The sequence below is a fragment of the Genypterus blacodes genome, unplaced genomic scaffold (genome assembly GCF_046128005.1).
Source record: "Genypterus blacodes isolate CSIRO-AG114 ecotype Tasmania unplaced genomic scaffold, CSIRO-AGI_Gbla_v1 ptg000067l_1, whole genome shotgun sequence".
Classification (NCBI taxonomy): domain Eukaryota; kingdom Metazoa; phylum Chordata; class Actinopteri; order Ophidiiformes; family Ophidiidae; genus Genypterus; species Genypterus blacodes.
Genome location: NW_027466879.1, coordinates 11,122,412 through 11,147,581, shown reverse-complemented (window position 1 = coordinate 11,147,581; position 25,170 = coordinate 11,122,412). Strand labels below are relative to the sequence as shown.

General features: G+C 44.4%; 2 protein-coding genes across 4 annotated transcripts; one reads left to right on the top strand and one right to left on the bottom strand.

Annotated features, from left to right (window-relative positions):
• Positions 1–160: 160 nt before the first annotated feature.
• pdpr (pyruvate dehydrogenase phosphatase regulatory subunit) lies at positions 161–11,126 on the bottom strand. The gene is made up of 18 exons (XM_076155979.1): positions 11,015–11,126; positions 10,203–10,461; positions 9,551–9,684; positions 9,148–9,229; positions 8,864–9,027; positions 8,566–8,687; positions 8,238–8,355; positions 7,704–7,853; positions 5,954–6,146; positions 5,579–5,703; positions 5,276–5,431; positions 4,743–4,876; positions 3,763–3,911; positions 3,520–3,632; positions 3,293–3,387; positions 2,993–3,082; positions 2,701–2,883; positions 161–2,407 (listed from the first exon to the last, which is right to left on the bottom strand). Exons 2-18 carry the CDS (start codon positions 10,448–10,450, stop codon positions 2,000–2,002), a joined length of 2,664 nt encoding a protein of 887 aa, XP_076012094.1. The 5' UTR covers positions 10,451–10,461; positions 11,015–11,126; the 3' UTR covers positions 161–1,999.
• Positions 11,127–12,728: 1,602 nt separating this feature from the next.
• Positions 12,729–23,986, top strand: LOC143004657 (homeobox-containing protein 1-like). 3 transcript variants are annotated; one of them, XM_076155743.1, is made up of 10 exons: positions 12,729–12,897; positions 17,193–17,681; positions 19,066–19,151; positions 19,500–19,610; positions 19,780–19,936; positions 20,139–20,221; positions 20,325–20,420; positions 20,517–20,605; positions 20,851–20,934; positions 21,037–23,986. In XM_076155743.1, exons 2-10 carry the CDS (start codon positions 17,194–17,196, stop codon positions 21,343–21,345), a joined length of 1,503 nt encoding a protein of 500 aa, XP_076011858.1. In that variant the 5' UTR covers positions 12,729–12,897; position 17,193; the 3' UTR covers positions 21,346–23,986. The 3 variants fall into 3 exon arrangements, with proteins under 3 accessions (XP_076011858.1, XP_076011857.1, XP_076011856.1); XM_076155742.1 differs by having other exon boundaries at positions 20,514–20,605; XM_076155741.1 differs by having other exon boundaries at positions 20,511–20,605.
• Positions 23,987–25,170: the final 1,184 nt, after the last annotated feature.

The following is a 25,170-nucleotide window of genomic DNA, read 5'->3' as shown; positions in this document are numbered from 1 at the left end:
AACCAAGAATCCCTCACAATGTCATCCCGAATCCCTTCGATAGTCTGATCAGCATCCGAGGAACCCCTGCGACGATTAAAGGGTTACAAAACAGGGCCGACCTCCTTCAGTGCAAACGTTACACGGGGGGGTGATTAATGGAGTCGTATCCCTTTGATCATAAAGGTGCTTATGTGGTCAGAAAGTTCATACGCTGTAAATCACCATTGACCGCTCTAATGTTCTGAAAGGAGTGTTTTACTCTGACATGAAGAAACAAGATGGAAGCTGCTGAGCTCTTAGCCTGAAATCTGTTTTAACGCCAGGCCGGATGGGAGTGTCATTGTTTACACTTGTAGTTTCTCACAGTACAGAGGTTCAGGCCTCAGCTAGGGAGTGAGCGAGTGACTGAATGAATCCAGACTGACTGAAAGACAGAGTGCAAAGTGGATTCACTACTAAACCCCTCGCATGTGAGCGCTTCATTGAAATGTCAACTGAACTTCAACATAAACACATTCACTCAGAAAGATTAGCCCTTTAAAAGCAACATCAGGATCACTGAAAAATACATCTATCCCCTTACGGTACATAGCAGGAAAAGGTGAGTATAGTGTATACATGTAGAAGCTAAACAGTAGGAAATGGAGACATAGAGTAGAAGTAGTGCAGTACCCATGCAGTGAACCGTGGGGGGGTCAGAGTTCAACATAGACAGTCGGAGAATTTCACCGACTGATGTAAACGTACATTTACCAGCATCACAGCGATTGTGTGTGTGTGTGTGTGTGTGTTGACGTTTGGTATGAGCCCGACCCCCTTTTGTTTACATTTGGATCAAAGCTTGTGGCTTCAATCTTAGCGTCTCTATTCTGCATATTTGTCATCAGCATTAGTCTTTCCATCCTCTTTATATTCATAATTCACCCGTCCACCAGGCTGTCAGTGAAATTGCTCCGGGAGTCATTTCAAATGCAATTAAAATGATAAAAGCCGATTCATGTACTTCATTGTAATGCGACAACGCTTGACCCTGACTATGATGTTAACCGCGAGATAGAGATTAATCAGAATATCTACAGGACCGACGCAGCTAATATAAGATAAAGCTCTTATTTACACATTTGCAGCACTGAAAATAAGATAGAGATTTTTTTTGTTTTTTTACACACTAGCTATACAAAAATACATCGGTTTGTTTGAACGTCTAAACTCTGGGTCAGGCTTCAATTCAACAGCACTAATGTAAGATATCAGGAACTCCCAACAGATGAACCCAGGGTCACGGGCTCAGCTACGGCCTTCACAACCACGTTCACAACCACCACAGACATAAATAATGGGTAAGATTATATTAAATACATTAACACAAGCATCCCACCCCCACACACACACACACACACACACACAACTAACGACACCAGAACAGCTGAACGTCGATGTTAGAACATCCTGGGGAAAGACGGGAGACATCACTGACTTGTAAGAATAAAGCACAAAGGTTGAATAACAATTAACAATGAAGAACATTTCTTCTTCCGGACTGCAGTTTCTAACTTTTTTTCAATGTCTTGGATGAAACCAGACATTTTCCAAATTCTTAGAATCCTGTTGGAGAAGATTTGTCATTTGAAATCTCTTCAATGTGGGGACGCCCAAGAGTCCTCAACAGCTTCTGTTGATGTGCCCTTGATGAAGGCACTTAATCCTTTTTCTCAGCGCCTCAGCCAGCGTGACTGTGCGGGGCTGAAACAAAGAGCTGCCGACACGTGATGACACGGCATGACTCGGCATTTGGTGTGTTTTGCATATTGCACTTTACATTAGGGGAGATGCAGCGTGGTCGTTAAATGATTGAGGGACGTGGAGTGCGTTCAGGCCTCCGTGCGGGGCCTAGAACAAAGAGAGTGGCGCTGCATCCAGCTACAGGAGTGGAGCGGAGGAGAGGAGGTGTGGTAAATGCAGGAGTGGATTTGGTGGAGCTGGAGGAGATTGACGGGAACCCTCGTTTTCCTCCTCATCACTTGCCCTGGAGGTTGCTGAGCTCCAGATCTTCCTTGCGGCGTTTCTGCTGGGCGAAGAGGGAGCTGAAGGGGTAGAGTTTGGCTTTGGCTGGGTAGCGCTGGCCGGCAATGTCCACCTCGTAGTCCCCGCGGTTGATGAAGTCCGGGGTGATGGGAGTCGGGAGTCCCTCGGGGCTCAGTGGTGGAGATACGAAGCCCAGGCAGACGTGGCGTTCGAGGGTGTAGCTGTAGGCGCTACTGGTGGTTGTGCCGGCGAGCTGGCCGTTACGGTAGATTGGCTCCCCCCACCACGGCCACAGGTCCAGCTCGGTGTCATGATCGTCCAGAACCAGCATGACGAAGCGACGAGGCACGCCGTCCTGACGCTGCTGCAGCAACGCCGCACGACCAATGAAATCTGAGTCCTGATGGAGGAAAGACGAGAAACACATGTTGTTAAAAGGCTTAGTAGTAGAGAGAAGTAGTAGAAGTAAAACCTTCAACATTTCAGTTTGCTTAAAACAGGTTTGCCAAAGTCAACAAATATCTGAGCTCAGCATTTACATTTGAGATCATAAATAATAAAAACTGTCTTTAAGATTTTAATTAAATGCAGAAATCCTCCAGGCAGGATTAAACAGATCGTTCCTGCTGTGTTAGTGAAGTAACAAGAGGATTTGCTGGACACCATAGCAACAGCTTTCTTGAAGTTACACACCTGGTCGAATTTAACCCTGAACTCCCGTCCGCACTCCAGCGGGGTGGTGAAGGCGTCAAGGTCCTGACCCCAGAAGGCGAAGAACTTCTCTATCCGGAGGCTTCTCAGAGCGTAGTATCCTGCGTTGCGAATGCCGTACTTCTGCCCCACTGACATCACTTCATTGTAAACATGCAGAGCGTACTGGGGGAGCAGAGACACGTCATGTTAGTTAGACCGTAAGAGGCTTGCATGTGTGTGTGTGTGTGTGTGTGTGTGTGTGTGTAGGTATGAGTGTGTGTATGTGTTGTACCTCTATAGGGATGTAGAGCATAAAGCCTGGTTCCCCTGTGTGAGTCATACTCATCACTCTGATCCCATTGGCGTAGCCCACACTCATTTCCTGTGAACATGCAGGAACACACACTGTCAGTTGTGAAGAGTACAACAAAGAACAGATAGTAGTGAAGTCTACTCTATCAAGTTTACTCTCAGTAAACCACTGCAGCTGCAAACAAAATGTATGCTGCAAGAATCCACAGTCTCAAATACATGACTACTATCTCTGCTATCCATATTATTAACATGACTGACACGAGTGTTTGTCTCCTACCTTACAAAACATGGATGGGAAGTGATCAGGTGTCATGGAAACGTAAGAAAGCTCAGCCAGAACATCCATGGCACGAGGTCCAATCAGGTTCAAAGCTGAGGGCAAAGGACCGGAGCCAAAGAACAAAGACGTTTTAGGTAATTTTCCTGACTGATGGGTTAATCTTCACCAATGTGTGGAATTGTTTCATACGCCACACCACTCCTAAGGCAAGGTTGGTTGATTACCTGTGTACTTCCAGCTGACATCCTCTAGGTGGAGCTGTGGGTCGTTGGGCATGTGTTTCTTGATCCAGGACCAGCAGTGGACCTGCTGATCCGTTGGTGAGACGATGAAGAAGCTGGACAAAGAAAAGTGACATTTGTGGGTCAATGTTAGTTACAAGTGAGATTGGCCAGTGAACTCTCACTCTACTGCACGTCACACTATAGTATTAGGTCTTATAGCTTTAGTCTGAGGGGGTTTCCCACCTGTTCTTGCTGATGCGGACGACGCTGCAGTCATTCTCGTAGCCTCCCTTATCGTTCAGCATGCCCGTGTGCACAATGTGTCCTACAGGAACCTCCACGTCATTCGAGCACAGATGCTGCAGCAGATCCAGGGACTGCTCACCCGTTGACTACAACATCAGGATAGATAGAGGTTTTAAAATCACTTGTATGAAGTTCACCCGTTCAAAAAGACACAGTATCAAACGTTTTTGTGTCTTAACACACAGTGGCACATTGCTGCTATGAATAACATTATGCTCACAGTGAGAAGGTCACAGGTCAGACCCCAGAGGAACGGGCCTTCTATTGCCTTGCACCCATAAAAGCATGCATGTTAGGTCTTAAATATAATTCTGTCATTAAGCAAACATAAGATTTATTTTGGGCTCATTTCTGCGTCATAAGATGGGTCTATGGGTTCAAAACGACTTCATCCCACTTCAATAATAGACATCTTGGCTAAATAAATCAAGAGGATGCAGTTTAACATTTGTATTCATGAAACTATTTGATGAACAGCTGCTGCAAACATCAAATGCTACACTCTGCATGGGATCTATGAGTGGTGACAATGTGAACGACGCTCATAGTGCACATACAGTACACAATGATGTACACGTTAAGATGTACACATCGAGCAGGCACAACCCAGTTCAACCGAGTGACATAACTACACGGTTGGACATGTTGCCTCGCCAAAAGTTGTAACTAATAATAGCCTTTCCATTGAGGTGTGCCAGGGAGAGGGGGTATTTTGTGTCAGCGTCGTGGCTTATCACTACACCTAAATGAACGAGCAATAAATAATGTTATCAGTTCAACCAGTGCTTTTCCTGTCATAACAACTCATAAAAAGGGTCTAAAACAGGGTCAGAGACAAGGATCACTCTGCTCCGTCCAAATGTCATGTATGCTGCACTGTGAATGATTGGTTGGTAACAGGGTGCGTCATGACTTACAGTCAGCTCGAACTTGGTGAAGGAGGACATGTCAATGACACAGACGGCCTCTTTGCAGCATTTAACCTCTGATCCAACGATGTCAAACCAGTCTGGCTTGTAGAAGGTCTTACTCTGGTCCAGAGAGAGCAGATCTGCACACACACACACACACACACACACACACACACACACACACACACACACACACACACACACACACACACACACACACACACACACACACACACACACACACACACACACACACACACACACACACACACACACACACACACACACACACACACACACACACACACACACACACACACACACACACACCAGTAGAAGTGTCAGTATTTCTTTGTATTTACTTCATTGTAGAACTCATTGCATTGGTTTTGATAGATCACTGTGGACAACCTAACACTAAGGTGCGTTAGTCAATCTGTCTATCCTGTCTTGTCTTGTTAAGAACTTAGAATAGAATATGTATCTTTTGGAGGGTCAGTGAAGGCTTTGAGATGAAGGGAACGTTGTGTAATCTGTACCTTTCCCTGGAGGAATAAAGTATTTGGCTCGTTCAAAGCCGTGCTTCTCCATCCAGCGCGCTCCCTGGGTATCCAGACGATCGTACAGCGGGCTGGTTCTCAGCTGACGCCCGGTCTGAAAGTCCCAGCGGGGGACCTTGAGCTCGTACAGCAGGGCTGAACAAACAGGCAAGCACATGCAAACTGTTCAATAATCTATCATACAGTAGAGAAATAATAACGGGAGCAAAAGTTCAGGTAGAACAAATGTGGGGGACGGAATTATTAATTTCTTCTACACTGTGGAGAGCGTTCTCTACTTACGCATGACTTCCATGACTCTGTGGCGCAAGAAGGTGCGGCTGCTTTGCAGGTTGCCGAAGCGTTTGATGTCCAGTGGCCACACGTTGGCAGTTGGGTAGCCATAAGTCATCCACTCTGCCAGGTACCTAGCAACAAAGCCCAGCACACAACACAGTCCATCAAAAACTAGACAGATGATTTCAATGAGACCTTCATTTTGACCTCAAGTCTAGAAGTAGTTCCTTATCCTCCAAATTCAGCAAAATGCTAACTTTTTTGATAACAAATATAGTGTATTTTGTGTGGACTGGATGGCTTCAAACGTATTTGGTGATTGTCTTCTTAAATAATACTCCAGATCGTTTCTGTAGCACAAACACTTCCACTGATTCTTACTTGCCAGCTCCTCCAGCTAAGGACAGGCCAGAGGAGTTCATCCCAGCCAGAACAAAGTACCCAGAGACCCCCGGCGTCTCCCCCATCAGACAGCGCATATCAGGGGTGAAGGACTCTGGACAGTTGACCAGCTGGTGGATCTCAGCTGAATCCAGACCCGGCATCCTCCTCAGCAGGGCACTGAGCATTGGTTCTGGAGGCAGAGGACAACAACAGGGTTCCTATTGACAAAATCACTGACAAGGCGTTTTAACAAATTCCATCATGAGGAGTAAGACAACTGCTGAGCTAAAACTCGTGCCTGCACTTCTCTCACCCAGTAGTTCTCAACATTTGACACCATGATTTCGTCACAAAATAATGCCGCTACATGGCTTCTTACTTATTTTGCGCTTTACAGAAATAACACAGCGATGTGATATGTTCAGATCTCTACCACCACCTGCTTCTGTGAGAGACTCTCCAGGCTTTACTGCTGCTTACATTGCAAGAACGCTGCCCTTTTCCCATGTTGTGCCACAAACAGCCCTTTGTGAAATGTGACCCACTGGCATTCGGTGTAGAATATACACTGTGGACTGGACTGGACTGGACTGACTCTACTGGCCTTCGTATGGATCCCTGTGTTTAACATATTGAAAAGCGGCTCGACCTGAAGAAGTTATAAGTTTAGTTTGATACAAATATGTTGCAGCACACAGAGTGTACTTGGGAATCCACAGGATAAGTCAATCTATTATTGAGGTGTGGAAGTACTAAGCACATACAGAACTGACATGTGAAGGCCAAATCTAATCCATAATGGTATAACTTAGATTAAAAAACTATGTCGGTGATCTAGATCAGACATCATTTGTAAACTAGAGGCTTTTAATACTGATTTGTAGCGTGACACACACACACACACACACACACACACACACACAGGAGTTACTGCTGCAAAACTACACTTGACAAATGGGTTTGACCCTGGACATGGCTGCTACAGTTCAGGGGTGACTGGTGATTTACCACTTTGACACCATGTCACGTTGCACAAGACGCCCCAGATTATAGGTGACATCAAGCCAAGGCTAAGGAAGTGTGTGTGTTAAGCTGACTGATTGAGCTGAACAGAATTTACAGTATCGCTTGCATTCGTTCAGTTAAGAGGCTAAACTAAAACCTGCAGCTTGATAGAAAACTGGCCTTGAATATATAAAATCAACTTAAATAATTGCAAATAAGTTCACTTTGCACTCTGTGGATGTTGGATGTTGTACTGTAACTTAATATCAGCTAACATAGAACAAATATTCAAACTAATTACAAACTGAACTGGACACCAATGAACACAACACAAAGGTTTCATCCTTAGATATTAAATCAAAAACATATTACTGCAAATAGCACACAAGCCTCAACATAACTCCATTAAAAAAAAAACATCCCAACTTTAATGTAATTATGCAACACATTCTAACTGGGTCAAGTCCATTTCAAGGCCAGGTTAGGACATTTACCGTGGCCTAAAAATAGAGACAGCCCTGCCCCGCTACAACACCACAACCTGCTCCTTCATACCAACTTTAAGAGGCACTTGGGAAAAGTCCAGAGCCGCATGATGTAACCCTTAAATCACACAATGTGGCCAATGTGTTCAATGTGTAACTCTTGGACAGGAGACAAAAGTGCACAGGGATTCTACTCGTACAGTGACAGAGCAGATAAAAGGACGACGGGACACTTGTGGACGTTACAGCTACATTACCAAAGTGGTCCCAGTCCTCCTGCATGTTCTGGATCTCTAGCTGGTTGCGGCCCTCGGTGAAGATGGGCTTGGGGTTCTTCTCGAAGCCCCCCGACAGCAGGCCCCCCTGCCACGGCCGCACATATATCCTGCCGTCCAAATCCACCACCACTGAGGGAAGAAATACAGGCTCATTTAGACCGTTTGAGTATTTAGGCCAATAGTTTGAAGCCTGCGACCTCATGGAACAGACATCAGCATAAGCATTACTATTATCATAATGAGAAATAAGACACCAACAGATAACTTTAGAGTAAACTCACTTACTCCTGCATTTGTTTAAGGGCGGTTGGGCAATGGAAAATTTTACTTATTTTTTACAGACAAGCCTCATTTTCAGCTGTTTTGCATTCTGATGATGTCACATTTACTTCAGCGCAAAAAACAAATCCACAACTAAAATATTATGGGTATATTATGTCATTTTGAGTCAATGGGGTAAGTCAGGGTGTGTCTGCTGTGATGAGGCTTTCCTGTGTGTCAGATGTTTCAGACCTGGAGTGTTGGGGGAGAGCGGCTGCTGGAGAGGTTTGGTTAGGAGGTAGAAGTGTTCACAGCCATGAAGAGGAACGGACACCTTCACCTCGCTGGCCTGGCCCAGCTCGTACGCCCACTGCAGAGGAGACGAGACAGAACAAGCGCTCAACCTACATGCTGCATTCCTTATAGTTAAGCTTTGTTTAAGTTAAGCTCTAGTGTCTGGTTAGGGTTGTCCTGGTCCCGTCCCAGCTTACGCCATCAAGTGTTAACTAATATACTTAACAAACTACCATATAATATCTGTCTGTCTGTGTATTACGCAATGATCTGAATCTGTGTTCACCTGTCCAGCACAGTTGACGAAATATTCGCACTCAATGGAGCCGCGATCTGTCTCCACCGCCGTTACTTGACCTTTTTGTATCAGGACCTGCTGGACGCTGGTTCGATCCAGGATCTGGACACCTGGATAGGATGAGAAGGACGAGGAGCAGGAGGAGCGGGAGGAGGAAGGAGGGAAAATGACAATGAAACATTATAGACACACACTTAAAACAGCAAACAAGAACCGAAGGTAGATTGTTTGTCATGTTTGCTGTGACTCTTCCATTAATGGCTACTTATGAGTATGAGTTCTTTACCTTGACCAGCAGCAGCCACAGCCAAAGCGTGGTTAACATCAGGCGGTGACACGACAGCATCTGAAGGCAGGTGGAGCGCCCCCACCAGGTCGTGAATGTTGAGCAGAGGGTGGAGCTTGGCAACCTCCTTTGGCTTGATGATGTTACAGCTGATTCCCTTGACCCTGGGGAGGCAGCGAGGGAGGTACAGGTAAAGGTCGCCTGTTAAAATGATCTCCACTGAATGTATAACAATGTCTGATAAAGTATTAAATAAAAGGGGAAATGTAGGAGAAAAGTATTACTTTAACCGCGATGCCATGCGCTTAAGAGAGATGAAGCGATCCTGATTTTGGGCCAGACACAAAGAGCCCGTCTTCACATAACCTAGAACACACACACACACACACACACACACACACACACACACACACACACACACACACACACACACACACACACACAGTTCAATTATAGATCTCAAACCTCACAAGCCTCATCATGCATGGATGAGGCTTGTGCACCTTGAATACAAACTAAAGGCAAAATTATAGAGATTATATTCAAATTGTAGGGGAAGTAGCACGACTCGCAGGAAAAACAGGTAAGTAAAGGTCCATAGCCATTTAATTCTTTAAGATATAACAACAATAATAATCATAATAATAATAATCCCCTAGTATAATTTTGTTTTTACGTCTTCTTCACCTGTTTTGACTCCTGTCTCCTCCTCCAGCTGCTCGTAGAGACTGTTGGAGTAGTTGGCCATCTGACACTCAATAGAGATGGGCTTGGCAACGCTTACAATGCCAGCACACAGTCGGGTTGTGCCTGCACCCAGTCTGTTGGCAGAAGAAGACACTTCACATGCAATGACATTATCCACTTGACTGATCCTCTATTATCTCCCAAAGTGTCCCAGCTCAGCGGCGGGTCCATCCAGAGGACCCAGCTCATTAAGGTGGGTCATCATGAGGACCCTGATGGCAATGGGATCAATACACACAACAAGCCTCAGTTGGGAATGTTGTCAGTTCATCAAATAGTTTATACATGTCTTGGCTCAAACTACAGATATTCAGACATAAACACACAACTTGTATTACTGTTCATGTGGATGTTGGTGATGTCAGAGTGGGTGTGTCTGTGATATAATTCTGTGTAGGGTAGAGAAGAACCACATGGATGAGGTGAAAGTGATTCCCATTACATTTGTTTACAAAAACAGTGTTAGTAGAGGATGATGTGCACCACCTGCAGAGTGATGTGGCACACAGGAGCTTCAGCCATACAGGAGCATACAAATAGCTTTTATTACGTGACCCAAGCATTCCGAGCATATCCCAGACATGTTTCTCACCTGCCTTGCTCCAACAGCACTATATCAGTCCAGCCCAGTTTGGCCAGGTGGTAGGCCACTGATGTGCCCACTATACCTCCTCCACATATCACCACTCGAGCCTGGCTGGGCAGTGGCAGCGGCTGGGGATCTCCACTGACAGCCAAGCACAAGGGGGACGTCCAGAGACTGCGGGCACCTCTGTACCCTGTCTGAGGCAGCAGCACCCTGGGGAGCAGAGCCCTGGAGCTCCGCACACAGCTGCACATGGCTGTGCTGTCTGTAAACATCACATGTGGTCAAATGTTCAGATTGTATTCGTATTTGTATTCGTATATCGTATTCAAGGTTACTGACAACGATGGCTCAACTGGCTGCACTGCTAACTTCAGCCTGTTGTAAACGCAGCAACCCCGTTGTCCATGTCTCAAACTGCAGCTAACTTCTGCTTGGCATCTTATCATTAAGTCATTCCCAGTTCAGTTACATACGTAAGCAAATTTCATACATGTTCGCTATGTTGAGGTTAGCTGTCACTCATACGTCTGGAATTGCCTAAGCTAGACTGAGCTCACCTTCTCCATACATACGTAACCTTCATAAATTATACTGAATATTCATAATATTTATCCGCAGCTGACACGAACACGGTCTGACTTCATTAACACTTTCCCGCTATGTTGTGTTTGTTGGGGCTGCAGAGTTAAAGTTTATAGTGTGCTACGCCGCTAGCTAACATGAGCTAGGGAAGCTAAGGTTGATTATTGACCAAAGTAGCTAAACGTCATCGTTTGGAAACTTTCCCTTTCGTTGTTTGTATCGAATAGACTCACCGAATCACTCCAGTCCAGGCGTTGTATTGTAAATATTGACACAGAAGCCACTGGCGGAATGATGTGACTGGGCTTGTTTAGTCCTGTCAATAGTAAAGTGAAGTCAACTACCAACATCGACTTCCGGTCATCAGAAGTACGGACTTCAAAATTAAAGCTGTATTCAGTGGCGTTGGATTTATATGATGGTAAACGCACTAACTTTTCATCACACAAAATACGTTTGAACTGTGCAAATTGTTTGTTTGTGGTGGTTATATATTTCAATGTGAATACAAAAACAAGACAATCTCAGCTATGGACTAAACCTGCCTATTTGACCGCAAACTTCTGAAGAGAATGAACACTTTTGCGTTGATGTTAAATATATAAATGGTTGTAACGCTGTAAGAAATGACCAAATGCACAAACAATACCAGCGCAGGCTTGGAAGGCACGAGGAATTATTATAAAAGTAGAACAAAACAATACAAAATGCTAAATCTCAAAATGCTTAACAATGACCTCACATTCACCCATTCATACACTGGTGACAGGGGCCGCCACAAATTACCAAGCAGACATAAGACAAAAACAAAAGTATTTTAATGACTTTTCAAGTTCAAGTTCTTAAAGTACATAAATAGATTCAAATGACAGTTGAAAGAGTAATTCCAGAGCTCCGCCAGTTGGTGGCAGCAGACACTATTTATTGCTGCTGTAATAACTGAATTGTTCTCAAAGATTTAAGCTGGTGCAACTGGTCCAGGCTTCTGACAGGGCCAGGCTCCAGGTTACTCCAATCCTGGCCTCCCTCTACTGACCCAATCTCAAACTCTGAGGTGACTGTCCTTTCTCAATCATGGCCCCTAGACTTTGGAACACCCTGCCCCTCTACCTCTCCACCTGATCAGCCCCCTGTGCCGATTCTCTTAGGTCCAAGCTAAAAACCCACTTTTATTCTCTGGCATTCGAGACCCCTGATCTGTTTTGCCCTTATGTACATAATGTAGTACGTTTTTAGCAGTTTATTCTTAATTAGTCTTTTGTAAATTGAGTTTTCTTTCAAGGAATCTTTGTCTTTGTGCAGCACGTTGGGCAATCTCTGGCTGTTTTTAAATGTACATCATAAATAAAAATGATTTGATTTGATTTGACACAAGCATTATCATTGTGTAGCAATGGCTGCTCCGTGTATCTCCCACCACCTCTCCTGCTGTGATCCTGCCTTTGTCTCCATACGCCTCTTCCCTCTCTTTGAAGTCATCTTGTGTGAATCCTTCATCTCTGCCTGCAGCTCTGTGGAGCCCAACATTAAAAATTGAATAAACAGTTAGAATGAGGAAGAGATGTTTTCTGTGGAGGCAAACCGGCTCAACATATAATTAATAATATTAATACTAATACTAATACTAATACTACTACTACTACTACTACCCCAACCAGTAATAATAATAATAATAATAATAATAATAATAATGATGACGATAATGATAATGATAATGATAATAACTATAATATCAAAATAAATATGAATAATAATTCTGTATTATGCCCAAGGAGTTGAATAAAGTATGTATCTATCTATCTCCATAAATTAAATATTGCAAGTGAAAAATCAGCTCATATTGGGAGCGAGTGCACTGACGAAGAGTGGAAGTAAAAGTGAGCCACATTAGTGTTGGAGAAAGACTACAGCTCCCGTCGTGCTTTCCGTTATTTAGTCAACATGGCGCCTGTCTGTCGGACAAAAGGCGAATCTGTCTGACGGAGCGATGAAACCCAATTACAATCACAGAAGACATTTTGGGGAATCTGTCTGTGCCCGGGTGTCTCTGCGCCTTCACACAGCGGAGCTACAGTAAAACAAAGCCCGGCGGAGGCTCTCTGACTGCCGCAGCAAGGTAAGAGACGCCCCGCTGCAGCTCCAAACTGCAGCCGTAAATCCTTCCTGTTAGCCGGACACGTTTCCCTTCGCTGCATGGAGAGAAAGTGGAGATTCCTTTGGATTTGTTGACAGCGCTGTTCTTGTGGACTCACCGGGCTCACACACACCGATTTCACTCTTAATTCGATTGCGCATATGGACGATCCAGAAGCAGCCTTCAATTCGGAATGTGTGTTGATCACCAATAAACACTAAATTCTAAGAAATATCAACTTTTCCTTTAAGTGTCCTTGGCTTGTTTTCCGCTATGGTCCGTGTACTTTAGTGGAGGATCGTGATCACAGGTGAACCAGTACAGAGACAAACGTGTAATTAAGTGTGTGTAGGTGTGTTGAATGGAGACTTCCCTTTGGTAAGCCATGGAAGTTCTTCAAACGCCTTCCATCACATATTGTTCTACACACAGGGGGACGTTTAAATGTCCATTTTATGAACGGGCTTCTGCTTGAGTTGTATGGAGAAAGTAGATTTAATGTTAGAAAGTAGTGTTGTTGTTTGTTTGTTTGTTTGTTTGTTGTTAGTTGGAGTCTCTTCTACTGCATCCTGGTCAGCGAGTGATGCTTTGGTGAAAGTCTTCACTTTTTGCCTCTACTTAGAGGTCATAGGTCAAGATCGGTGACAGAGCAACAACCCTGGTTCAGTGTTTGTTTGTGGGCTTAAAACACAAACCACTGTGTTGGCCTCATTTAATCTAGTTATCTGACTATCCTGGTGCAAATGTGTCAATAGTTAACATGTTCTTGTGTGTGTGTGTGTGTGTGTGTGTGTGTGTGTGTGTGTGTGTGCAGTGATCTGAGTGAGTTGAGCACTATTTGACTTCTAATCCATCTGACCTGACATGCTCCGTCTGTGGGTAAACGGTTACACATACACCGTCTCTGTCTCAGGGTCGTGTCACCTCACTCTCAGTCCAGTCATTCAGTTATGATGGAAAAATCTAAAGATATCATTGTGCTATTCTGACCCTAATACCGTGGTAGCTATGGAGTCTGTATCCATGGTCTCCTATAAAGTTACAGTACTGTCAAAGCCCTGTGTACATCGTGTACAGTGAACAACAAAAAAATAGATATGTCTTGCTGATGTCACTTGAGAGTTTGGATGACATCACATGTGTAACTGTTATTGGATGATATCACTTTGTTAGTTGAAGAACATGACTTTGTTAGTTCGATGACATCACTATTGTTAGTTGAAGGACATGACTTTGTTAGTTCGATGACATCACTATTGTTAGTTGAAGGACATGACTTTGTTAGATGACATCACCATTGTTTCTTTATGTGGCTGTACAGTCTGACGCTGTTGAAAGCAACATTGGAAGCAACAGTTTTTTGACTGCACTTTCAAACATAATTTTATCTAGTTGCGTGTGTGGGAGTTTTTGTCAGGTTCATCCTAAAACGTGACAAATGTACTGAATGCTGTAGAGGGTAACGACGTGCCACTACAGGCTGTAACCTGGTATCAACAATTTCCCTCAGGATAATAAAGCTATCTTATCTTATCTTATCTTAGATGTCTTGAAAACTGGAAACATAATTTCCGTAACCAGTTTAAGGGTCTGTGAGAAATGTGGTTAACACGTGTAGATTTGTGCAGGACTCATCTGGTAATCTGGCCATGTAAACCCTGAACAGATTTTTTAAAAGTGCACGTCTTTGTAAAACGGGTCAGAGAAGTAAACGGTTAAATTAGAGGCATATGAAGAATATAAAGTTATAATGACTTCAGAGAGCAACACCACAGCTGCAAATAATGTCAGAGAGGAATGCTGACAGAGAATCGTATAAATGTGTAAGTTCATGCGTTAACCTTCTTATTCAATGCGCTCAGAAAGGCCTTAATGAGAGCCAGTACTCCCTCCAGTATTTGAAATATTTACATGTGTGCGTGCGTTGGTGTGTGTACTACAGAGAGACCCCCTAACAACGCATCAACGGGATCCTGCAGGAACGGTGAATCTATTTTCCAAAGGAGTTGATTGGTCGTCGGCAGTGCTTTATATTTCAGTCCAACTAAACTCAAACATATGCAGCTCAGTACCCAGGCTGGCCTTTGGAGCTTAAGTTACCGTGGCGACAGTGCGACCAGAAGTGAGGCAGCTTGTCATCGTGACCTAACCCCTTAATCACACCGTGTAGTACAGGCCTCAGGTTACTCTCACTAACCCTGTTTTCTGTGTGCATGTGAAAGTACTCGCACTGGATGCATTTGCTTCTCTCTCTCTCTCTCTCTCGCTCTCGCTCTGGCTCTCGCTCTCTCTCTCTCTCTATATTTCCAGTACCAAAGTGAATGGTTCTGGCTTGAGTTTTGTCAGCCAGTGTAGGTGGACTGGGCTTCAGTTCAAGACCCCGACAGGCTGCTTAAGAGTGCTGATATATGTTCAGCCGATCCTCTCTGACTGCCCCTTTTTAAGGCTGCAGCTTTACATGCTGTTTGGATTGATGATAAAATCCATTCCAGCATTCCAGCTTGCATCTGGTGAAATATGAAATGCATTACTGAATACATCTCTCATGATGGCATTTCAGTTGCAGCCTTTTAAATGGCCCACATATTTTTTTCATGGCTTAATTATGCATAAAGTGATTCTTAATATACCACATGATGAAACATTTGAGACTGTTTCTATAGGTTTTGCATAATTAATTGAAGTGAAATGAAATGTACCAAGTCCCCGTGGTCAGTGACTGAGGAAATGTGGGAACTGTAAGGTTCATTGTTTAGCAAAAACAAATCCAGTTCTGCGGTGAAATGATGCATCTGGTCCCTTTGATGGTCCCTGATTTGGAAAAACACACACCTGACTTGGTTCTCTATAAGGTCGCGGTGCATGCCAGAGCAGCACTAAACCATGATGTCCAAGGAAAATTTCCCAGAACGCAAGTGGCCTCCCTCGCTTTTAAAATGGAAGACATTTGGAGCCACGAGACTCAAATGAAAGAGGAAAAGCAGGCCCAGGAAGATTACATAAAGATTGAAAGCAGATGACGAGTTCCTGATTCTATAGAAGTTTGCTTTTGTATGGCAGCTGTGCATAAGTCATTATTTGTGATGCAGTTAATGTATTATAATGGAGTGAAAACATCCTCATAGCTGCCACTAGTACGACAAAGACTGTAGTAGGAAGTGAAATCATCGAATCAAACATTGTTTTTCCGAAATGAATACCCGGTCAAACTAGATATACATACTGGATCTGCTGTTTGCATGATGCATGACTCATCCTCTGCAGCAGAGGGGTGAGCATGAAGCTTGGCTGCCTCAGATGTAAATTTTTCTTGGCATTTGCCCAAGATACAAACACACACACACACACCCTCACACCCTCCTTTCTGTCTATCTATTGTAAGTGTTGACATGCCGGCTGACTGATTCTCTGCTGTGTCTTGTTTTTCTGTTCTGCAGTAGAAACAAAGTGTCGAGACAGGCGTGTGACCTCATCCTGCGTTCCTCTTACTGTCTTGCTGCCTGTCTCTCGCTCAGATTAGTTCAGTGACTGCTGCAGCAATTTGTGAAAGACCAGCAGACTTTTAACAATTAATAGTATATGATACAAGAAAAGGAGTTGGATGTCGTACGGGACAAATCTGCATGACTAAGAGACTGAAGCAATGTGTTCTTTGAAGGTTAGCCGGTTATCAATGGTGACACCCAAGTTCCTGGCAGACTTTGTGAGATTGACTTAAGATATCTCGAGCTAGATGCTGATTGGTGGTTGACTGCAAGTATTGGCTGGGATGAGAAGGAACTCAGTCTTTGATGGCACGCTCACATTCCTGCCAAGGCTGTACAGTCTACTGACAGGAAGGAGGGGAAGATTTGCATGTCGTCAGCAAAGGAATGGAGGGAGGAGCCAATCAGCACGAGAACTGAAGGCTGGCCAGCAGTTTACACTTGGCATTCAAATTTCTGACACATTATCCACATCCTAATCATTATCTAGCGTTACGCTAGTTTAGAGGAACACGTTTAACTAGACCCATTGGTATGGCAATGTTTACAAAAGCTTGATTTTTAAGCACAGATAATAATACACTTTTCTTTATTGCTGTAGTCTTAGCAACTCATTTTGCATCGAATTCCAGGGAAGCGGAATCACGGAAAACTGGAGCGTGTAACAGAGAGATAATCCACTTTAAACTCGCTTCTTCGTATTCCATGTTCACAGACAGCTGGACGGTTCTAACTGTACAGATTTTGTTGTTGTATAGACCTGATGTCCCTGTGGTGTCCTCCCTCCTCCAGGATGTTCCAGCAGTGTGAGGAGCCTCGTTTCACCATCGAGCAGATAGACCTTCTCCAGAGGCTAAGAAAGACAGGAATCACCCAAGCCGAGCTCCTGCACGCACTGGATACCCTGGACCACCTGGACAGGCAACATGGACACAAGCTCACCCATAAATCCTCCTACCTGCCGCCCTCTTCTTCCAGCGCAGTCGCCGCCTCTTCCTCCACGACTTCCATTGCCACTCAGACGAACTTCCCCGACCGCCAACACTCGCCGTCACCCAACAACAATTTTGACACCACCTCCCCACCCATTTCGCTACCGGCACCCGCTGTTGCCATGGCAGCAGTGGCTCAGAACGGTCTAGTCGCCGTCACCAATGGGAAGCTGTCACCTCCCCGGTTTCCTCTCGGCATCGTCAGTGGCAGTGTGACAGGGCCAAGCTACGGGTTTGAGACCAGCGAAGAAGACATAGACATCGACGATAAGGTCGAGGAGTTGATGAGGTAAGACAAGATCTCACTCGTCTATATTTAGAGCTGTGTTGAAATACAAAGACAAGCTGAGAGAACAGTATTGATTGCTCTGGAAGGAACAATGCCAGATCAGTTAACCAAAGTGTCAACTGAATTAATTTGCTTTGATTTACTGTTTAACTTTCATCTCATCTCAGACTTTGCATGTATGGACTGCTAAGATCTGAAATGTGATGGTGCTTGAGTAAAGGTGGTGCTCAACCTATTAGTGCTTCCTGACAGGCTTAACTCAGGGTGTCTATGTCACATTTCAGGGTTTCTACGGTCATGAAAATCACAAAAGTGTTTTGTAAAACTCTGAAATATCCAAATATTTTGGAAAAACTTTGATAATGATCTTTATCTTCATAAGTCAAGCTAGAACCTGATGATAAGGGAAAACTATTCAGTATTGTATTCTTTTTTTCCTTGATATCTTATCCTTTGAGTCGAGTGAATGATGGTTGCTAGGAGACATGAGGCTTTCCATTCCCTTATTTGAATGTGAGTACTGATTGTGATAGACTAGAGCAAGCTGGCGACGGCTCACTCCAGTCATCATAATGTCTCGCAAACATCATTTTAACAACACCTGGGAATCTGCCAACAATTATACAATGAAAAGGTTGCCGTAGAAACAGAATCTACCTTTTTCACAACAGCCTTTGTTCATTCCAACATTATTTCAAGCTCTGTAGCTGTTGGCAAATGAAGTACCAAACAATGAAGCAGCTTGTCCAGAGAAGTTACATGAGCTCTTCAACTTATTGTTTTGCATCCTTATACTTATTATTCACTCATTAGTCATTATACAGCCGTGGAGATGTGGTATTCAACAACAACTCATGGAAAAGTTTCAGAATTGAATCAGGAGCTCTGTTCCTGGATCCAGATTTTCACCAATATTGAATGGGTTCAAATCCCAGCAGGTAAATCAGCAGCCATTCCTCAATCAGACTTTAGATTTGCTGCAAAAGGTGAACGTCGGCCCTTTGTGTCAGCAGCTGCACCACAGAGCCTGGGGGTCCTGCTCCCGCTGCATGGATTAATGACTTAGCTGGATTCAATTGTCCAGGATCTGGCGTGATCCCTGGATCCCTCTCCTCATCGACGCTGGCGTTGGCATTGTAGCCATGGCAACATATCTCGGGAGAAGGCTTATTCGATGAAGACACAATTAGCCTTCAACAACTTTAGCTCCTGCAGTTAAATAGTCTGTGTGTGTGTGTGTGTGTGTGTGTGTGTGTGTGTGTGTGTGTGTGTGTGTGTGTGTGTGTGTGTGTGTGTGTGTGTGTGTGTGTGTGTGTGTGTGTGTGTGTGTGTGTGTGTGTGTGTGTGTGTGTGTGTGTGTGTGTGTGTGTGTGTGTGTGTGTAGGAGGGACAGCGCTGTGATCAAAGAGGAGATCAAGTCCTTCCTGGCAAACAGGCGAATCTCTCAGGCGGTTGTCGCTCAGGTAACAGGTGAGTGATGTCATGGCAGTTGTTTTCAATTCCCCTCTGACAATCATGTATAACTAAGCATGGGTAAATGATGATAAATAAGCAAACATAAAGGAGCATACGTGATGACATGAATATGATGTCATATTCAGTGTCACTTCATGTGCGATTAAAGTGACCTCATCATGTCACCGCTTAGTTTACAGGTCACCAACCTTTATGTGCAGCACAGCTGTCTGTTTTTGGGTTAATATAAGATATTGTGTAATTCATATACGGCAGTGTACTCAGAGAAACTTGGGTTGGCTCCAAATTTGTCCAACGAACAGATGAACAGATTCCATCTTCGTCCTGTCTGTCCTCCTGCAGGGATCAGTCAGAGTCGGATCTCACACTGGCTCCTCCAGCAGGGGTCGGACCTCAGCGAGCAGAAGAAGAGAGCCTTCTTCCGCTGGTACCAGCTGGAAAAGAGCAGCCCCGGTAAACGCCATGACGACCACCACCACATGTCCTACTGAGAAAAGCACCGCAGCATAACAGGAACACACACTTTTAGCTCAGCCGAAACAACACGGCGGCGTAATACTGAGTAACAAATGAAGTATAAACGGTCTTTGTTGTTGACGCCGGCTGGTGGCTGTGACTTCAGGTGCCACCCTGGCCATGCGAGCGGCCCCGCTGGCCCTGGACGACATGATGGACTGGCCCCAAGCTCCAGCACCATTCGCCTCATCCCCCGGCAGCTTCCGTCTGCGGCGAGGGAGCAGATTCACCTGGAGGAAGGAGTGTCTGGCTGTTATGGAGAGGTGAGGAGGTGGAAAATATATCAAGCTTGAACTGTGAAGGAACTGTGTATTTTTATGTGTGTGTGTGTGTGTGTGTGTGTGTGTGTGTGTGTGTGTGTGTGTGTGTGTGTGTGTGTGTGTGTGTGTGTGTGTGTGTGTGTGTGTGTGTGTGTGTGTGTGTGTGTGTGTGTGTGTGTGTGTGTGTGTGTGTGTGTGTGTACAGTTACTTCAGTGATAATCAGTATCCAGATGAAGCCAAGAGGGAGGAGATCGCCAACGCCTGCAACGCCGTCATCCAGAAACCAGGTAGGAAAGAAATTAGGACTGAGTGATAAAAAACTGAAATATAAACATGTTACTACATCACATGTCGACCAGCTGTTAAAATGACACGTGCTGTATGTGACAGGGAAGAAGCTGTCTGATCTGGAGAGAGTCACATCCCTGAAGGTCTACAACTGGTTCGCCAACCGCCGCAAAGACATCAAGAGGCGCGCTAACATAGGTAATGTCTGCCTCTCTGCCTGTGTGTTGTTGTTTGTGAGGTTTGTGTTCTCGAGTGTGATATGTTATGGTGAGGTTTGTATTTTTGAAGAAGCAGCCATCTTGGAGAGCCATGGCATCGAGGTCCAGAGTCCAGGAGGTCAATCCAACAGCGACGAGGTGGACAGCACCGACTTCCCCGAGCAGGTAAACGTAACACAAAAGGTCAGAGGTCAGAGGTTCAATTCCTGGCGAGGCGATTTCCTACATACATAGTGTGAAGTAACAGCAAAACATCCAGATCTGCACCAACATTTCACGCTTTCCTGCTTGGACCCTGTAAATGTATAAACACACAGTTTAGTCATTAAAGTAGAGCAGGCACCACTTTGTACTTCTTTTTCTTCTTCTATATCAGGTAGTATAATCTGCTATCCTGTTGTGTGTCACAGAGTTGCGACGTCTCATTATTTGACAAGAGGGCTACAGCCAGGATGTTTGGTTTCAGTCGGGCCGACCTGTCGTCTCCGACTCAGGTACAAGCTCACAATATCCTCCAGTTTGGAGTAGTTTCTTGATATTCTCCTTTGTTTCTTTGCTGTAAACAAGCTCTCCTCTCCTCTCCTCTTCTCTCCCAGGTTCCCACTCTGCTGCCCAGCTGGCTCTCCGTCCTGGGTAGAGGTGGTTTGGGGCAGAGGGGAAGCTCTCTGATCGCCCGCTCGCTTGTGGCGTCGGGGCCCGGCCCCCAGGTAGAAGGCGCCAGGTTGACCGGTGCATCCTGGTCTCCGCCCTCCCCTTCCCTGCAGGACGAACCCACGAGTATGCTGTCAGAGTCCCAGGATCAGACGGCTGCTGCGGCCACGGCGAAGGTGCCGATCAGTCAGGCGGACGGGGCGGCGTGCAGCCTGGGAAATGACATCAAGACAGAAACGCTGGAGGACGACTGAAGGGAGGAGGAGGTGTGTTGATATGCAAGCAGATTTTATAGGAATGTAATAGAGAAAAATGTCAAAAAAGACCAAATGTGGCGTAAACTCGGACCCTGAGATACCTCCTGACCTCCTAACCCTACCTCCAACCACCAACCTGCTCTGCTACTCTCCATAGGCATTAGTCCACTATCATAATAACGAGATAAGGCGAAAGTGTATTTGTAGCGTTGCTTCCCAGCAGATTGACTGACAGGATGACGCATGAACCGTTTGAAACCAGAATCCATATAGTTCACTGATCACAACACAACCGATCAGCCTGATTGATTAATACAGGAACATCAAAGTCAAGCTCATTTTAAAATCCACTTCAATTGATTAATTCTAAAAAAAAAAACAAATGCATCGTATATCATCGCAGCAGATTGTGTTACATTTTTAAAATCTGTGAGCGAGCAGCAGAACGAGCTTAATCAGCAATATTAAGATCGCAAGTAAGTCACACGAGGATTGAATACAAATCTAATCACTGCCTTAATCGCAGTGTAATTGAAAGTTTCCAAAGTGGATTCTCACTTAGTGGGCGATCGTCTGTTCAGCGATCGATCTAAAATCCCTCATCCATATCTGTCGTCTGGGATGGAACCTGTAGTGTAATGAAAACCAGTAGGTAGCAAAGCGAATAGTGTACAGTGAAAAAACCTACATACAGGAGTACATACAGTATATATCATTAAATACAGTATACTTTATAAGCTGTGAGGGTGTATAGGTGCAGTATAGACCCTGACCTCCACCCTATTTACATTATATCCACTGTAGACAATATGAGCTTCAACAGAGAGTGAGAGAGATTGTTGTGAAGCTTTAGCCAAAGTATTAAGTTTTGTATATTTTTTTTTTCTTGAGTGTGTGATGGTGATGAATGGAGATAATCATAGACGCATCAGATGTGTCAAAAATTATAGGAAGCAAAAAAAAAAAAAATGCATCACTTCCCTCTCCGGGTGTGTCTTTGTGTCGGCTTTGGCGGGCCGTTGTGTTGTAAACGCACGCCGCCATCGCTTTGCCTTGGTTGTATTTTGACTTTTAACGACACTTTATTGAATCTGTACCGTGGTGCTTCGTGGTGCTTCGGCGTCCCTCCCCGTCCCCCCCTCCCCCTCCCCCTCTCATCCTATATGGATTTGTTATTGGCCTGAATGAGTGAGCGATGATAGACCACATCAGCAGGAGGAGGAGGAGGAGGAAGAGATGATACAAGTTCACATTTACAGAGCAAACGTTCTTCCACCACAGCAGAAAACAGATCAACCTCAGAAGTGTTTGTCCCAATATGGCCGCTGCAGGAGTCCAACTGCATTTCTACTGCTCACACTGCTCCTCCGCCCCATTCAAGGTCCAGTTCCACAGAACAGAACACACTTTGCACAGTCTTGATAGTTATTTGGCTGAAACAGAAACGCTTCTTACATCTTTATATAGAATCATTTAAGCCTGCAGTTGATTCATTCACTCCTTTATCAAGAATCACAGACTGCAGCTCAGTTTGGGATCAAAACGTTTGAACCCTGCTGAACACCGGCTTTCACCTGAGGCTCCTCTACACCGCCCATTAAAGCGTGATCTGCATCTTATAGTTCAAAATAATATGTTTGAGTAATAACATGACACACACACACACACACACACAGGCTGACAGTTTGAGCTTATTTGCCTTTCGACTGTAATGTGTCCTGCATCAGGTGAGGTGAGGTGACAGAGGTGCGTCCACCTCACATGACCACACCCTCTTTCTTACCTGGATAACCTGTATGGATACGGATCACATTTTAATGCAAAGTGTAAATGCAGCCTCCATATATCTGAAAGTCATGTTGTACAGCTCAATAGATTAGAATATCGTGGAAAAGTTCATTTATTTCAGTAATTCAATTCAAAAAGTGGAACTCTCATATTTTATCGATTCATTACACACATAGTTAAATATTTCAAACCTTTTATTTGAATTGTGATGATTATGACTTACAGCTCATGAAAACCCCAAGTTCAGTATCTCAGAAAATTGTAATATTGTGAAAAAGTTCATATTGTAGACTTAGTGTCACACTCTAATCAGCTCATTAACTTAAATTACCTGCTGAGGTTTCCTGAGCCTTTAATTGTCTCTCAGTCTGATTCAGTCGGCGACACAATCATGGGGAAGATTCTAATTTATTGAGCTGCACCTGTAGTTTGAGGCCAGCGTGGTTTTAGGTTGAGGTTAAGTGCCTTAGTGTTTTCTGCAGTGTACTGTCAGGATAAATGCACGGACATGGACTTCTGCAATGGCTTCCACTGTATCCAATACTACTGCTCATTCTGTAATGGCCTCCACTCACCAGGGGGCTCATGTATAACCCTTGCGTTTGCACAAAGCAGCCTTGAAACACACGTTATGCCACTTTTCTACGCAAACAGTGGGATTTATGGGAGTTTATGTGAGACTTTGCGCACCAGTACAGATACTTTCATCCACGCCTATGCACATTTTGGATCTGGCAACACCTATGGACGGCAGTGAATGATGACAGGTTTCACAGAAGTGTTGACACTGGCATCACTGTGAGAGCAGTTATTAATGACAGAACAAACCTCCACACCCACAGTGTCAATGTCCATCAGCCTAGATGAAAGTTCCTGCCCTGGGGGCTCACATTCTCACGTAAATTTGTTTTATTATTCCCAAGGTTTGCTTAAGTGACATATGCCAGTTTGAAGTCCCATTTGTCTGTAAGCAACGGTTACAGATGAAGCCTCTGGTGCTTTACAGGCTGCGGACAGTTTAATAAAACCTGTGTTTACTGTCAAAGACAGTTCAGAGTTAAAAACTCAACATAAATACCTCAGTTTACTTTCTCTCAGCTATAAGCTACATACACACACACACAGATACATTCATACTATACCTAAACAGCTGCTCCAATGCATTTCTCTCTCCCTCATGGAGGCGCTGTTCTCTGGGACAAACATGATGTTAATGGTCACAGATATTATTAAATGATCAGGATGGATTCTATGGTGGGCAGATATTTGCCCCCAAAATGACCTCAGATGATTTCCTCCCTAAATGTAAAGGAGTACAGCTGATGGTGTCTCCCTCTTGCTGGTGGTTCTTTAGGTTTGGTTTCATACTAAATGCCTCAAAGAATTAAGTTTTTGTGGTGGACTCTTTTTAATTGTGTGACAGCTAAGCTGTTGTTGTGCCCTAAGAGTTTCTAAAACTCTGAGGCGTGGCTCGTCCAGTGTGCCGCTTCCAGTCAGTAGAAAACTCTCCTAGTGAGCGTTAGTTCAACTTTGTTTTAATCTGCTAAGCAGAAGCTTTTCAGAAGGGAGTCACTGGATTCATTTTAATGCATCGACAAGCTGTTCTGAGATTTACTCGTGATTTTTAAATCATGTGCTGCTGCCTTCAAAGTCTTCTCATGAAATGAGCTCAGACGGTGCCAACTGATGTGCAGGTAAAGCTTTTCTGTACCTGATGTAGACCAAAAGGTGAAAAGACATTGTAAAAAAGTTTGTAAATGAAAAACCAAAAACACTTAACAGGAAACAATTCCATGAATCAAAGTGTAATAAATCCATATGAGATTTACATTCACTAATACCCTTAAAAAAGAAAAGAAAAAAGGACATTTATACAATCAGCTGTTGACATGGCGTCGATATTTCCCACAGAACTTGAAGGCAGCATGGGTTCAGTGCAGTAGAGGTTTCTGCCTTCAGTCCTGCTCCTCTGCAAACCAGATTCACTGTGTGATCCAGTCAGTAAAGCGTCAGAACTGAATGTCATTCGTCTTC